The sequence below is a fragment of the Ailuropoda melanoleuca genome, chromosome 10 (assembly GCF_002007445.2).
Source record: "Ailuropoda melanoleuca isolate Jingjing chromosome 10, ASM200744v2, whole genome shotgun sequence".
Taxonomy (NCBI): Eukaryota; Metazoa; Chordata; class Mammalia; order Carnivora; family Ursidae; genus Ailuropoda; species Ailuropoda melanoleuca.
The window spans coordinates 108,731,297-108,746,580 of NC_048227.1; the positions used below are offsets into that span (position 1 = coordinate 108,731,297).

At 64.1% G+C, this 15,284-nt stretch overlaps 1 protein-coding gene across 1 annotated transcript; it reads right to left on the minus strand.

The window, feature by feature from the left end:
* Positions 1-4,710: 4,710 nt before the first annotated feature.
* FRMD1 (FERM domain containing 1) lies at positions 4,711-12,374 on the minus strand. The gene is made up of 10 exons (XM_034669475.1): positions 12,272-12,374; positions 11,929-12,005; positions 10,662-10,848; positions 10,377-10,532; positions 9,715-9,780; positions 9,410-9,478; positions 8,573-8,747; positions 7,637-8,002; positions 6,254-6,333; positions 4,711-4,986 (listed from the first exon to the last, which is right to left on the minus strand). Exons 1-10 carry the CDS (start codon positions 12,332-12,334, stop codon positions 4,855-4,857), a joined length of 1,371 nt encoding a protein of 456 aa, XP_034525366.1. The 5' UTR covers positions 12,335-12,374; the 3' UTR covers positions 4,711-4,854.
* Between the last annotated feature and the right edge of the window lie 2,910 nt (positions 12,375-15,284).

A 15,284-nucleotide genomic window follows, 5' to 3' on the forward strand; every position in this document is an offset into this window, starting at 1 on the left:
TGCTCCGCCTCCCGGTGCTTGGGGGCAGCGGGGTGAGCAGGGGCCACAGGCCTTCCTCTGCCTTCCCCACCTCCTGGAAGCCACTCCGTCCCTGCCCGGGGGCCAGTCACCTATGAACCACACCTTCACGCCCCAGACCCGACCTGCGCCCCTTGGCTGGGTCCCTGTCCCGCTGCCCTTCCACGAGGGGCGGTGGAACCAACCCTTGCTAGGGGGTCAGTGGTCTTAGCCACTTAATGGTTAAAAACGCCTTCATTCTGCAAATTTTAGAGAACCACATAGCCATGTGCTGATGGGCCAAGGCGAACACTGATGGGCCTCGTGACCCCCCTGCTTCCCTCCTTGGAGCCCCCGGTCACTGTGCCTGGGGCCAGCTCCTCTCTAAGAGCTCCAGGTCTCCTGGACGGACGGCCTGGTCCCCAGCCAGCCTGCTCTTCTCCTCTGCCGAGCCTCAAAGCCCACGCAGCGGCTCTGGGGCGGCCGGCCACAGAGTGGCTAGCCTTTCCTGAGAAAGGACGTCCTGTGCTCTGGATTCTGTCTCCCAAGGAGGTTGGCCTAGGTGACCCAGGGGCCACAGGGCAGAGTTCACCAAGCCGAAGTGAAGGTTAGACATGCCCTCTGGACTCCTGGGTCCATGACTTCAATGGTCTATGGGTCCCCCGAGGGCCACAGGCGCCTTGCACGGGCAGCCGGCCCAAGCGGAACTGCCCCCAGGTCCATTTGCCCTGTTCTGCATCCCAGCAGGGCGGCAGCCAGGGCTCCCCAGCGCACGCCCGACTCCCCTGGCCTCACCCCAGGGTAGGTGGGGTCGCAGCAAGAGCAGGCAGTTGGCCAGGGATCTGCATCACACCAGCCCTCAGGGGTTCTGTGAACCTAGACCTGGTAACTCAGCCTCTGGCCTCCATCAAAACCTGGCCCAGGCCAGGCTGGAGAGGCTAGTGGTCAGCGTTGGCCTACACTTTCCTGAGCCGTCTGCCCACTCGTGGGGTGCAGAGAGAACCTGGGTGGGCTTCCTTTCCGGCCCCATCGGCTGTAGTGCAGGGAGACGTGTGGGCTTGGCCCGTGCCCTGCCTGCCACAGCCCTGCGGGGCCACACGACCCTCGTCACCGGTGGTCACCCGTGGTCTCGGGGTGTAGGGGAATCAGCCCACTTAGCAGCCCCAAGCAAGCCCCAACCTGCCTCTTCCCACAAACCATCCATCCCTACTAGTTAAGATCCATTTTCCAGGAAAACATGTTTTGCCTGAACGACAAAGTCCTAATCTACACAAAGGAGAAACTGGTATTTCTGACTTTCCGGCCACTCTTGCCTCCGCTCTGTGTCTGGCTTTCACTTTTTTCCGGGTGGGCAGGAGTGGGGAGAGCTGGAGGCCACCGACCCGGCCCCCTCTTGGCCTCTAATTGTGCTCCTCGAACAGCCCAGCAACCCAACATTACCCGGTGGTTAACAGACACTTGGCATAATTTTCCTTGTCTGTCCATGGGTCCTGGAGGAAGGACAGAAATAGGAGCCCCGCCCGGGTTCTGGTGGTTTCTCGGGGTCAGCCAAAGGTCCCTGCTGCCCCTTCTGCCAAGGACACAGGGCACTGGGCATGGCCTCCCTCCTCCTTTGGCCCCGGCCATTCACAGATGGGTGGCATCTGGGGCGATGGGAGACAGAGCCTGCATGGGAGCCCCAGCTTGCACCAAGAGTAGCGGGTCAGAAACCACATGGCCCTGAGCACGCAGGGCTGGTCCAGCCCCTCCCAGACACCCAGGCCTGCAACAGCGCAGGGCTGAGGCCCACAGTGTACCTCCAGCGCCCTCTTGCGGCAGCTGGGACAGATGCGGCATCCCCGTGGGCGGTCAGCCAACCCCTATCCACTCCCCACGTCTGCTCACCCTCCCGTGTGTGCACGTGGGCCTGTGTGCGGGGCCGGCCCGCCAGCTCGTTTCTGCCCCAGCCGACACCTTCTCTGTGCAGCAGCAAATCAGTCTGCCGGGCTGAGCTCTCGTGCCCACGTTTTCTTTGAAGGAAAGTAATCTCCACGGACCTTAGACCAGAGCAGACGCAACCCCATTTGTTACTATGGGGACAGGTCTTGTGATTTTGGAAACTCATGGGAGGCAGCAGCCCCAGAAGGCTCTGGATGCCCTTCTCCCACCTTTCAGGCCCCGACCACCCGCTGCCTTGCTCGGGGGGGCCCCCCCTCTCAGCTTTTTCTCTTGTGGCCACTAGACTTGGTGCCCTTGGTAGCCCAGGGCCGGGTACTTCCTGCACAGGGACCAGACGGGCAGCCCAGAGAGCCTGCCCCACCGCCCCTGACCCTGGCCGGCCCCTGCCCAGGGCTGGCCCGTGACGTCTGTCTAGTGAGGGGGCCTGGGTGCACACGGTGACCCCTGGCTCTCCCCGCCTCTCCAGCCCCCACAGCAGCACTACCCCTTCAGCGACTTCAGGCCACAGAAGGTGGGTGGAGCAGCCTGGCTTCTCTCTAAGGAACACATCAGGTAACCATGAGCCCCACGGGGCATGAGTGGCCCGTCACGTGCCCCTGTCCGGGCAGTGCCGGGACACAGCGTGTGTTCACAGGAGAAGCCCCCAGTGGGCCAGCTACCAGTGTGACCGTGCCGCCCCACCTCCTGGCCGGCCCAGCGCAGGCTGGTCCAAGTGTACGTGGGAGGCGTGGATTTAGTTCTTTATTATGTGTGCTGGGTGTACACGCACACAAGATTTCCTTTCACAGAAAGGGTCAGGAAGCCCAGCCAGAGGCGGCATCAACCTTGCTGTATGTGTGCATGTGTGTGGGCACAAACACACATGCATACACACGTGCACACGTGCATGCACACACGCGTGTACACACACACATGCACACACAGGCCCGCATACTCTGCCGTCTATCACCAAAATGAGCCTGAGCTGAGCTCCCATGCCCATGTGGCCTTCCCAGCACAAGCACGAGAGACAGGGGGAAATGTCCCGGGCATAGGGCTGTGTGGCAGTGGGCTCCCCATCACCGCTGAGTACTCGGAACCACCAGACAGGCACGAGTCAGTCCATCTAGGTCAAGGGGACAGCAGGTGTGCGGGTGGGGATCCTGTGAAGGGGAGAGGCCAAAGAGGCCCAGGTAAAATGAGCCGTACCACACCGATGCCCACTAGGAACCTCAGGCTCGGGGCTTGTTACGACCGTCTCACAGCCCACCTGCTCCAGAGCAGCTGCTCTCGGGGTCTCTGACGGGATGCAGGGGCCCAGCTGGGGTTAGGAGGCAGGTGCGATGCAGCCAGGCCCCGCTTTTCCACCTGGGACACAGGTGCTAGTCTGCTAACATGCACTCCGTCCACCAGCAGGCTCAGCCCAGCGACTCTGCACCATCCAGGTGGCGGGGGGCTCCAGGAAGGCCACCTGCACGCAGGGTCTGGGGGAGGGGGAGGGGAGCATGCCTCCACCCCAGGGAGCCACCCTGCCTTGGAAAGGAAAGCACAGCCCTTAATTACAGCGAATCCTCCCAGCCTGCTCCTGAGACACGCGGTCCGACCGCAAGCTAGCCGCTGGGGCTGGGCTGTGCACCTGCCGTCACAGGCTGCCTGCGCACTAGCCTCTGAATGCACGGATGGTTCAGCCCTGAGTGAAGGTCAGCTGTCCTTCAAAAGCACACTTTTCCAGAACCTGCTACCGCATGAATGGTAAAACCGCCCAGCTGTTCAGGTATGAAGGCTCCAATGGGAGTCAGGTGAAGCTGGGAAGAACCTCGCCCCAGACGTGGAGGACGAGTCAGGTGCAGAGGGTGGGGCTGAGGCTGGTCCCTGCTCCACCCCATCCCACCTGCAGTCTTCTGACCCCTAAGGGTGACCAGCACCGTCCCAGGCCGGGAGCCCTGGCTGCTCCCATGTGACCTGTGGTGGGAAAGGACCGGGACACTTGGGCTCTGTCTTAGGGTGCAGAGGGAGGAATATTCAGCGTGGAGATCGCGGCTAGCTGCCCCTGGTGGGCCTAGCTGCCTCTCTGGCTTTACGAGCTCCACAGGGGCCCGGAGTCCAGAGGATCTTGCGGCTCCAGCCATGGTGCCTCTGGGGGTGTCCGTGTCCTGGGGGTGGTGGACAGGGGTCATCCACCAGCCAGGTCTGGGGTAACAGCCAGAACCACACCTCACAGACAGGGATTGCAAACAGAGTGATCTAGCGGAAGCCTGTGGCCAGAGCCATGACCAGCGACCACGACAGTGGTTCAAAGGCTCGCAGAAGGCTGTGCACTTAGTCTGACCACCCATCACGGGTCAGTGCAGAGAGAACCCAAAGGGGCACAGCGAACACCTCTTCCTTCCCAGAACAGACAGGGGGAGGGCGACCCGAAGGGCCAGCACGGCCTGCCCCCCACTCGCCGGGAGACTGCGTGGTCAAGAAGACTTGACTTCCGCCTCCTGGTGACCCAGATGGATGGAGCTGGGGTCATTATGGTTGGCACGAGAGTGGGACCCTCCCCTCCGGGTCCGACACCAGAGCCTGCTCCCCACACTGACAGGTGAACATGAAGGAGGAAGGAGTGCGGGCGGCGGGCCTCCGTCAGCCAGGTGGTGGCGGGAGCCTCCAGAGCAGGAAGGGGCGAGGGCCGGAGACGTTCCTGCTGCGGGAGGCTGCCGAGCTGTGGGTGAGGTGTGGATTAAGCCCGCTTAATGGATGTAGCCGTGCTGTGTAGACAGAGCCCCAGAGGGACAGGACTTGCCACGTGGATGAGCCATGCTGTGTAGACGCAGCCGTGCTGTGTAGACAGAGCCCTGGGTGGACGAGCCGTGTCTCGTGGATGCAGTGGTGCCGGCTGGACAAGCTGGGCAGTGTGGATGAGCCCCAAGTGGGCGGAGCCACATCTGGGGGCATCTACACCACGAACTCCTGTGGGAGCTGGTCGTCCTTGCACAGGACCAGGGGGAAGCTGTTCGTGGACCTCATCGCATGGGTTCCCGGCGGTGCGTGGTCCGGGCTGCGGTGCTGTGGGTCTGCCTCTGGCATCTGGAGGGGAGAGTGTGGGTGCATTCTGCCTTCCCGCCTGCCTCTCCATCTCTGGCCACCCCCCCCAGTTCTGTCCTCCCTGAGCGCACACACCAGCACCCCTGGCTGGGGAGGCCCGCACAATGGCCTTCTGCCCCTGGCCCCCAGAGTCCCTCATCCGGAGGCTCCCGCCCCGCCCTGTCCTCACTGCAGCCTGCGGGGCCCACTGTCTACACAGCCCTCTTCTTCTGTCCCCCCACCCCATGCCCCCCATGGCTGCAAGCTCTGTGGGCAGGAGTGGGACACAGGCCGTGGCCCCTCTGTCCTCAGCCAGGACAGCTCGGGGAGGGAGCGGCTCCTTCTCCATGGGCTCCTCTCTCCCCTCTCCTATCCTGGAGGTGACCCCTACAGGAGGTGCCTGGGTCCCCCCTAGGGCCCTGATGCCCAGCCCACACCAGTCCCGAGGGGCCTCGGAGCTGCTGGGTGGGGGACTTGTAGCCCTAGGCTGTTTTCTTCCTTTGAACTCTCCGGATGTGGTTACTATTTGATCGATTCTGGGATAAGATCTGGAGGCCTCCTCGGAAGTCAAGAACAGCTTCCCACCCCCATTTCCTGTGTGAGGAAGCCCGTCCAGTGCTGGGGCTCGTAGACAGGCGCCCCAGGGCCTGTGCAGGTGGGGGCCCAGCGAGCACCCACCACACTGAACTGCAGCAGGCACTTCCCATCCCGCAGGGCGGCTCACGCCACAGAGGGGCCCTGCGGGGCCGGGGGATACAGGCCGACTCATCGCTCTTTGGCGGCATGCCCTGTCTGCCATCCCTGGGCCGTGAGCCCCCAGCTGCATTGGGAGCTGACCCTGCCCAGGGCACTGTGGCTTCTCTCCCCCTCCCTGGGTCTAGCTCCGTCCCTCTCTGCGAGTCCCATCACAGCCTAATGTTCTCTCTGTCCAGGGCGCCATCCCCAGGTCCGCTCTGAGCAAGGCGGGAATCCCCAGCCCGTAACCACTGGCGTCGGTCCCTCCTCCCGCCTTGGGGAGCCTGGAGCAGCCCCTCGAGGGCTCGCCACCCGGGGATGGTGGACTCTGGCCCCCGGCAAGTACCCAACCAGGGAGGCGGAGGCCCAGGGGAGCCAGCCCTGCCCTGCTTTGTTCCCCCGGAAGCCTCCAGCTCCCCCACTGCCTGACTGCAGGTTCCGGGGGTCTCTCCCTTGGGGCCTCCGGTGGGCCTGGGCAGGCCAGGAAAGCAGGTGCAGGAGCCGGCCTGGGGCTGCCCGGCCTGGGGCAACATACCTGGTGTAGGGCCTTGGCACTCCTGCCCCTCACGCCGGTCAGCGGGACCTGCACGACCGCCGTGGGCCCCGGGCCAGAGGCTGTGAGGAGGGGGGAAGGTGTGAGCAGAGCCGGGGACAAGCTCTGCAGCCCACCCTTCTCTTTCCTCCCCTGGGGACTCTGACTTGGGACTGGGAGCCTCCATGCACCCCTCCTCCAGGGGCCTTGGCCTGCAGGGGTGGTGAGAGAAGGTGGTCTGCAATCATATACCGGGTCCCGCGTGTTCCCCACGGAGGTATCTGAGCCCCCTTGAATGTGCGAGACTTTCCGTGGGCCACAGTCAGGGACCCCGGGTTCCTCCTCGCTCAGGTGGTCCTCGCCCATGGAAGCGACAGCCCCGGCACAGGACGCCTTCCCTTGGGGCCCCCGCGGGACCGGCCCTGCAGGGGCCCTCCGCCGTAAACCAGGCAAGGGTCCTAGCCCTCACTGCCCCCCGCCCCAGGCTCTCACTGCCCCCTCCTTCCTCACTGGTAGCCCGAGTGCTTCGGTTGGCCAAAGGCTCCGATGTCCAGTCAAAACAGGCTCTTAACTGGGCAAACCCCGTATTATTATTGGTATCATTCACAGTGGACTGCAGACTGCAGGCTTGGACAGAAACGCAGATAGAAGCCACGTGGTCCTTTACAAGCAAACCAGACCACCTGACCCCGGCTGGCCCTAGTGACCCGAGGTGACTCTGGGCGACCCGGCTGGCCCTCCTGTCCTGAGGTGACTCTGGGAGACCCCGGTTAGCCCTGGTGACCCGTGGTGACTCTAGGTGACTCTGAGTGGTCCCCACAAATGCCCGTCACGGGCACAGCTGAGGGTGCTGTGGACAGTCAGGAACAGCAGAGTCAATGGGACCTTCCTGGGGTGACAGAGAAAGCATTCCAGGGCCCCCACACACCCAGCTGCTGCAGAAACAGCCCTGAGGGCTAAGCTGAATGGACACTGGGTCCTACAACTCCTGGAAACCTGTCGTCTCGTGGCCTCACCAGCCCCGTGTGGCTGGATGTGACCTCACGGGCCCCGTGGGGCTAGAGAAGGCTCTGGCTGAAACACTCCCTGATGTCTGGATGATGAGGGAGGGGCACTGACCAGTTCGGGCTCCCGAAAGTCCGAGGAGCCTCTTGTGACCAGCTGCAGAGAAGGCCAAAGGCCCCCACCACACCACACCCACACCGAGGACCCACTGTTCTCTGACCACAGGCCCAAGGCCACCTGGTCACACTGGGGAATAGTGAAGGGGTCACATAGAAATCACAGTCACGTGCACCCCAGCCTCTCCGGGGGTGCGGTCCATGTGTGTCACCTTGGTGCCCACCACCGCGGCCCAGCCAGGGGCTGGCCGGGACGCACACTCACCATCTGCCCAGCCCTGCGTGTCCCCCTCGGGCCTGTCTCCGCTGCCACCGTCTGTGCAGTGGCTGCTCTGGCTGGTGCTAGAGCTGCAGGCTGGGGCCTCTGCACGGGGAGCCTCCGCACCCAAGGCCGCGTCCACCGACATCTCCCCGGGCTCCAGGGGCCGAGCGTCAGCCTCGATGCCTGACGTGTGGGAGCTGCCGTGGCTGTCGGCCGACCGGACGGACAGGCGGTGGGGGAGGTGCTGGCTGCTGCCCCCACTGTCCCTGCTGCCCCCGCTGTGAGGGGAGCCTGGAGAGCCCCTGCCGCCCGGGTCCAGGTCCAGGTCCAGCGTGTCGCTGATGTAGGACTCGCGATAATGCTTCTTCTCTGCGAAGGGACAGGAGGGACGGCCAGTGTAAGAGTGGGCACGGGAGGGGGACAAAGGTGCTGTCTTACCTTCCTGGAGCTGCCGGTGGCCACCAGTGGCTGTGGGGACCTGCCAGGAGCCCTCACCTTCCGCGGGCGCTGAGGCCCAGGAGGTGCAGTGCGAGGGGAGGAGTGTGCCGTCCAGGGATCATGGCCCTGGGTACCCGCTGTTACAGCCCAGCCCACCCAGGGGCCTCTGTCACCGCAGCCAGCTCGCTCCTGATACACGCCCGAGTAATAGTTCCCCGCGGCTTGCACGTGGTTCTCGGCTTGAGGGACCCCCACGCAGCAGCCTGCACGTGAGCAGCACGGTCACACTCACACAGACACACGTCACCCGATGCCACCCCACCCCCTGAGAACGCTCTCCCAGAATCCAAAAGGTCCCCAGGCCCCATCTCCAGCACTGGGCTCCGGGAGGCGCAGCGTCACCTCCTCCCGTTTCGAGGGGGACACAGGAGCCCAGGGGCCGGCGCAGGGCCCCCTCGGTGCCGGAGCCCGGTGTGGAGCGGGCGGCGGGCCGGCGTGCACCTTCGGCCTCCTCGCGCTGCCGTAGCCTGCGCAGAGCGGGCTGCAGGACGAGCCGCAGCTGGTGGCTGGCGCTGAGCAGCCGCAGCAGGTGGCGGGAGCGCCAGGCGCAGCCCGTGTAGAACACCAGCTTCCGTGCCGACGGCAGCCCGTCCGGCTGCACCTCAAACTTCTTCCCCTGAACCGAGAGGAGACGACATGCAAATTCATGGGGAGACCACGGGACAGCGCAAGCGCCATAAACAGCAGCCGTAACCCCGAACTAGGAAGCCACCCCGTTAGTCCCAGTTCCATGCGCAGTGGTGGCTGGGGGCACACAGCACCCTGCGCTCAGTTGTAAGAAGGCGGCTAACGCGTGCCCTCAGCCCCTGCCAACGCTGTGGGGGTGCCCGAGTCCCAGGACGGGGTGCCAGGCCTCGGTTCCGCGTCCAGAGGAAGGGTCTGCCGCAAGCCTCTGTCCGGCGCCCCCCGTCTGCAAGCTCCAGCCCCGAGTGCCAGGCCAGCCCCAGGGGGGCCCGGTGAGGCCAGGACGACAGGCACAGTGGCAGCTGGAGGCTGGCGGCCCCAGCGGTGCGTTTCTGTGATCGACTCCTCATTTCCCTTCGTGTTCTCCCCACGAAGGTCTCCTGGGATCGGAATGCCAGGGGCCAGGACAGGGGCTGCAAAGTGCTTCCCAAGGGCAGGGCCATCTATGCCCTGGACGCCCCGGGTGCAGGGGCTCGGCCTGGGCCCGCACCCCCACGGAGGACAAAGTGCCCGGGAGATGCCCTAAAGTACAAGTGTGTGCTAAGCCCTCCTGGAGGCTGAAGCCCCTCCCACTTCGCCCCCTCAGACACGTACCAGAAACACCACCTTCCCAATGTGGGACCAGGGGAAGTCATAGAGCAGTTCTGGGGCATGGCTCGTCTCCTGCAGAACCAGAGAGCCACTCAGGAGGGTCCATTAGAGGACGAGTGTGGCCCTTCAAGGGGAAGGTTGGGGGGAGGTGCAGGGGGAGGAGAATGGGGGAGGGGAGTGACTGAGAGAGGGGAGGAAGAGGGGCGGGAGGTGGGGGTTGAGAGTGGAGGAAAAGGGGAGAGGGGTAGAGGAGGGATTGGAGGGGAGTGGGAGGGAGAGAGGGAGCTCCACCGACTCTTCCCCAGCACCTGATAGATTTGCATTCCGTTGAGGGTCAGTCCCAGGATGACCGTAGGTCTGTCGTCCTTCTTATCCTAAAAAGACACCAACTTCAGAGAGGCCAAGAGCCCTGTACCTGGGGTGGTGGGTGGGTCCCACCACGGACAGCAGGATCCCATTTCTCTCTGATGCTAGAGGCCTATTACCCACCTCCCTGCCTCCTTCACCAGCCCTAACTCTCCTGTCCCCACGTAGTTGAGCTCCTGAAGCCCCAGTCGTGAGCCATCAGCCCTAACCTCCTCCCAAAAAACCCGCGTTGCATGCAGACCCCGGCAGGAAAACACCAGCATCAGCCCCATTCAGCAGACCGTCTCCTTCCCGCCAGCTCCAGGCGGGGCAGCTCTCATCACAGGGAAGCCCAGTGGGGACCAGCCACCACCCCACCCGGGTTGAACTGACTCCACACTCTGGAGCTGGAATGGCGCCCCACCCTGACAAAGCCACCCTTTTACTACAGCAGTGCCCAAGCCCTGTCCACCCCGCCCTGGCGACAGGCCCCGGTCCCAGGCCAGCCGTGGGGACGCCGCCCGCCCTGTCCCGGGGCCGTGTCCCGGCTGCTCCCGGGCTCTGCTCATCTGGGGCAGAGGCAGCTCCGAGGTGGCCTCAAGTCCCGGTTTGTCCAGGCCCTGACCTTGTAGAGCTTGAAGAAGTGGACAGGCACGTCCTCGAGCCGGCAGGCCTCCCTGATGAAGCGCAGCACGGCCTCCGTGGGGCTCAGGCCCCGCTGCTCACGGTGCACGGCAGGCGCGTGCCTGAGGATGTAGGCACTGCCCCTCCTGGCGACAATCTGGAGAAGAGGCACAGGCCCGTCAGGCCCGGCCTGCTCCCTCCCCCCACCCGCCCCTCAGCCGCCCCGGGGCCGGGCCACAGAAGGTTCTCCCCTGGGCTGGCGAGTGGCAGGTGACGGGGGTCTTACCCACGGTGGAAAGTAGGCGTGCGGCTCGAAGTACCTCCCCACGTGCACCGGCTCCCGGTGGTTGCCCAGGTCGGCCTGCAGCCCGTAGGCCGCCAGCAGGAAGTAGGCCTCCTCCCGGTGGGCACACTGGGACCTCAGCACCCGCTCCTTCAGGTGGCAGTAGTACAGGTGTCTGGCCGTCCTGTCGCTGGAAGGCAGCAGGGGGTCTGGGTGAGGGGCCGGCTCTGGCCAGGTCGTCCAGCCACAGCCGGCAGCCCTCCGGCTGCCTCGGGCCCTGAGCCCTCAGGGCTTCCCCGAGTTCCAGGAGTTCCCACAGGCCACTTTCCACGGTGGCACAGACCAACGTGGCCCGTGACCTCTGTGGCTGAGAGGCTGGGGCGACTCAACGCTCCAACCGGGAGTGCCAAGGTCAGGCTCCTTCTCCAGTTAGGACGCTCCCCGCACGGTGGGCAGAGCTCCAGAGAAGAGCACATGTGCGGGGGCTAGCTGGAATCCACCGGAACGAGCAGACCTAACCGACAGAAGCTCTTCCTTCTGCCGATTTTCCAAGAGGCAAGAGCAGGTTCCGATCTTCTAACACTATTGACGGGGTTGGCCACATAGTGTAGGGCCACTGCCCTCCACCACTCTCCACTTTCCAGTTCTCCCATCGATGACTTCTCCAGAACCTTCCACACGACCACACGGCCCCACTCTCCAGAACCTTCCACACAACCACACGGCCCCACTCTCCAGACCCTTCCACACAACCACACGGCCCCACTCTCCAGACCCTTCCACACAACACATGCCCCCACCCCCACCCTTCCTCCCCACCTGTCTGCCATTGGCCCACCTGCAGGAGCTCAGGGAATTCCTGGGGACACTGGCCCTGCTCTCCTGCCCGCATTCCAGGATCCACTCAGGTCCCTGGAGGGTCCTGGGGAGCTCTGCGGTACCCTGTAAGCTCGGGGGTGCATCTCGCCAGAGAGCAGCTCCCACAAGCCAGGAGGGAGCCCGCCGGGGCGCCTGCCCGCTGACCCCCCCACCGCTGAGAGCCTGGAAGCCGAGGCCGGACGGCGCCCGCTGCAAGCACAGCTCTTCAGACCCCGCAGGCCGGCAGGTGCAGGGAAGCCGCGGGCGTGGGAAGGACACGAGGCCACAGCAGATTTCAGTTAAAAAGAATTCCTGTGGCCGCCCAGCGGCAGCGCCTTCATGCTCTCTTCACGACCCGGTTCCCGGCGGTTTTCTCCGTCCCAGAGAATGTCCTTTGACCCCAGCGAGTTACCTCAGGAGCCTTCCGTCCTCCACGTAGAACTGCACCCTGAGGAAGGTCACGAAGGGCGCGCGGGGCCGCCCACTGCCCTGCGGGAGAAGCACCGTGAGCTGATGGGGGGACAGGCCCCGGTGCGATGTCACACCCGGCTCCCCGCGTGGGCCATTTCATGACTTTCGTGATGCTGTCTTACGTCTTGGAAGGACACCCCCTGGCATGTGGTCGGCACACGCAGGGCCACCGCGGGCCAGCGGCCCAGGCCCCGCGGGCAGCTCCGGGGCAGGCCGGCCCCAGGGACACGCGGACGCCGGCTCGCAGGGTCCGGGGCCAGGCTCCCGCCCGCTGTCGAACTTACTTTGCGCCCTTCCTGCTTCCAGTCCTTCGAGAAGTACCCGCTGAGCTTCTGCCCCAAGTCCATAAACACGTACTCGTCATCTGAGGAGAGAAGCGGGGCCTTGTCAGCGAGCCCAGCGCCCGGCGCTGCCCGCGGTCACTCATATCTGACGGACGCCCGCGCGTCGTGGGTCGCGAGCTGACGGAGCACGTCACTGTGTGTGCCGGCTCTCCCAGGTGGTGGGCGTGAGCGCCTCGTCTGCAGGCGCCCTCAGCCCAGGGGCTCCTCTCCGGCCACCGACTGGGTCCTTCACAGCCAGAAACACCTGTGTGTCGGGAACCACTCACCAACCTGGAGCCCGCACACCTCTGTCCTTGTCTCTCTGTCCCTGTCTCTCTGCCCCTGTCTGTCTGTGTCTGTCTATCCCAGCCCCTGAGCTGCATGCAGAGGTCTCCTGCCTTGATTTTGACTATAGACCTCAGTCCCAAACATGTGCCCTCCTCACAGCCATGGGGCCACTGGAACATGACCTTCCACGACCTTCCCACCCAGAAGGTCCAGATCCCAAAGGAAGGGCACCAGCCCCGAGACCAGATCAGCTCAGCTGAAAGGACAGGCCACGCGGGGGGTGCATGGGGTGCTTGCCGCGGGTGGGGCAGCTCGGGCCTGTCTCCCTTGCAGAGAAGGAGTCTCGGGCATGGGGTGACCCCAATTCCCTCCTGGAACCTGTCTGCCGGCTTGTTCTCAGCGAGGCCATCATGGATGTCCGGACTCAAAGGAGCTGGCCAGAAAGGGCCACTTGGCAGGAGCCAGACCCTCTCCTGGGAGCTCCCTGCTGAGTAAGTGCACCTCCCCCAGGAAGACCACTGGCAGCCCCCGCCTTGTGCAGCAACCCCGGGGGCTCTTCTTGGCCAGCCCCCAGCCCCTGCTGGCCCCTCCATCCTGGACTGGTCCTGCGGGGCCCCCCAACTCCTGCCTGCCCCCCACAGCCTGGCTGGTCAGTTTGTATGCCGTCTTCACTGGGTGCAGCATCCGTGGACACGCACACGCACACAGACACACACGTGCGCGCACGCACACGCATGTGCACGCACTCACGCAGGTCACAGTTCAGAGAGCCGATGTTCCCTGCCTGGGTTCCAATTCCCCAGCATCATCGTTCAGGCATTTGAGTTCCAGTACCATCAGCCTGAAGACGGGGGATGCTGAGCCACCAGCCACTGCTGCTCCCCAAGCTCCTGGGCCTCCTGGGGCCTCTGCTGCGACGTGTGGGCCCACCTCCAGCTGCTGAGGGCATGATCCCTTCTTGTGAGGACCCCGGCCCGTGTCTGGGGAACTGCCCCCCGTCCCACTGCTCCATCTCATTTTCACGAGGCCTTCTTGGCCACAGAGAACCCCAAGGGCCCATCGGCTTGGCTGGCACATGCGGGAAGGAATCTCAGGGCTGCCTTAGCCCACCAGGTCCACGGGAAAGGGGGCCCTTTGGTGCTTCTCCCCACTAATGAGAGCAAGGTGGTCTCAGTGCAGAAAAGCTGGCACACGCAGAAAACAGAACGGAGCAGAAACCAGCCTCCCTCCATCCTGAGATAACTGTTTCCAACACCTGGCTCACGTCCTTTACCACTTATGTGACCCTCTCCTCGGGTTCCAATGTGCCCCTAAAGCTACTCTAAACCCTCAAATACCAGACGCTGCCAAGAGCAGAGGGAACACTTCCTCCCGCACTTCCTGCTGACGGTGACAGCAACCGCAGAACCCAAGGGCAGAAACCAGCTCCCACCAGCCCAGGGGCGCGCCTCATGCCAATTTAAAAGCAGAAAGCCTGGGCAACCTTTGCTCATCTGGGCAACAGGTAGGAGGAAGAGCACATGCAGCTGCCTGCCCTACACCCGCCCAACGTCCCCAGGGAGCGCCGGGTCTCTGGGGGACAAGCCCTGGACCCTGGGGAGTCTGGCAAGCATCCGAACAAAGTATCTAGCCCCTGCGGGCATTCAGCTGTTCCTTCATTCCTTTGTCGGAAGTCTACCCCCTGCACCCGAGGGCAGAACATTCCCCGCGTGCCCAGCCACGCGTGGCCTAGCCCAGAACCCCAGCGGGGCCGTGGTGGGTCAACCCCTGGCCAGGCAGGCGGCCTGAGGGGCTGGAGGCCATGCAGGACCACGGAGGCCCATGAAGGCGAACTCCCGCATGGACACGGGCTCTAAGTGGTGCGGCTCAGGGAGGGGACAGCACCACAGTCCCGACTGCTGCCCAGAGATCCAGGCCCCCAAGGCCACACCCACCCTGGGCCTTCATGAATTCATCGTGCATCCCTGAGCCCCTCTTCGCAAGGCGAGCTCCAGCACTTGGCCACTCGAGTCCTGGAAGATGAGGCGTGCGTCCAGGGCCGTGGGTCCCCAGCCCTCCCCCAACAGATACCCCACAGCTCGGCCCCCACTGGGGCCCCCCAGGAGGTCGGGGGCCTTCTGCAGCCATGATGAGCTCCGTCCCATGAACCAGGAATAATTCCATTCATGAAGCATAAAAACCCAAACCCTGGCACCTCCCCAAAATAAATGGGGCTTTTATGCAAATGTTCATTTCCTTTGATGTCTCACCCACGTGGACCCAGACACAGAGCGGCAGCCATCCAATGGTTAAAATGGGGGTTGTGGGGGCAAAGCTACCCATTAACTTAGCTTTCTGTGCAGAATGGGGAAAGTCCACCAATATTAAACTTTAACAGCAAAGCCACATTCTGCCACTGCGGGCTCTGCTGTCTGCCTGCTCACAGCCCTGTCTGTCCTTCCGGGACGGGAACGGGAAGTGCTGCCCGACAGACAGCAGAGCGGGGGGGTCGGCCGGGGGCCCTGCCATCCCCCCCAAGCCTGGGCGGCTGACACAGGGTGCCCTAAGGCCACACCAGGGGGCACTGAAGGGTCAGGCAGCCCCAAACATGGAATTTCTCTACCAGCCGGGAGGTGAGGACGATGACACAAGACAAAGGCCCTGGACACCACGTCGGGGCTGTGGCGGGATCGTGTCCTTCAGAGAC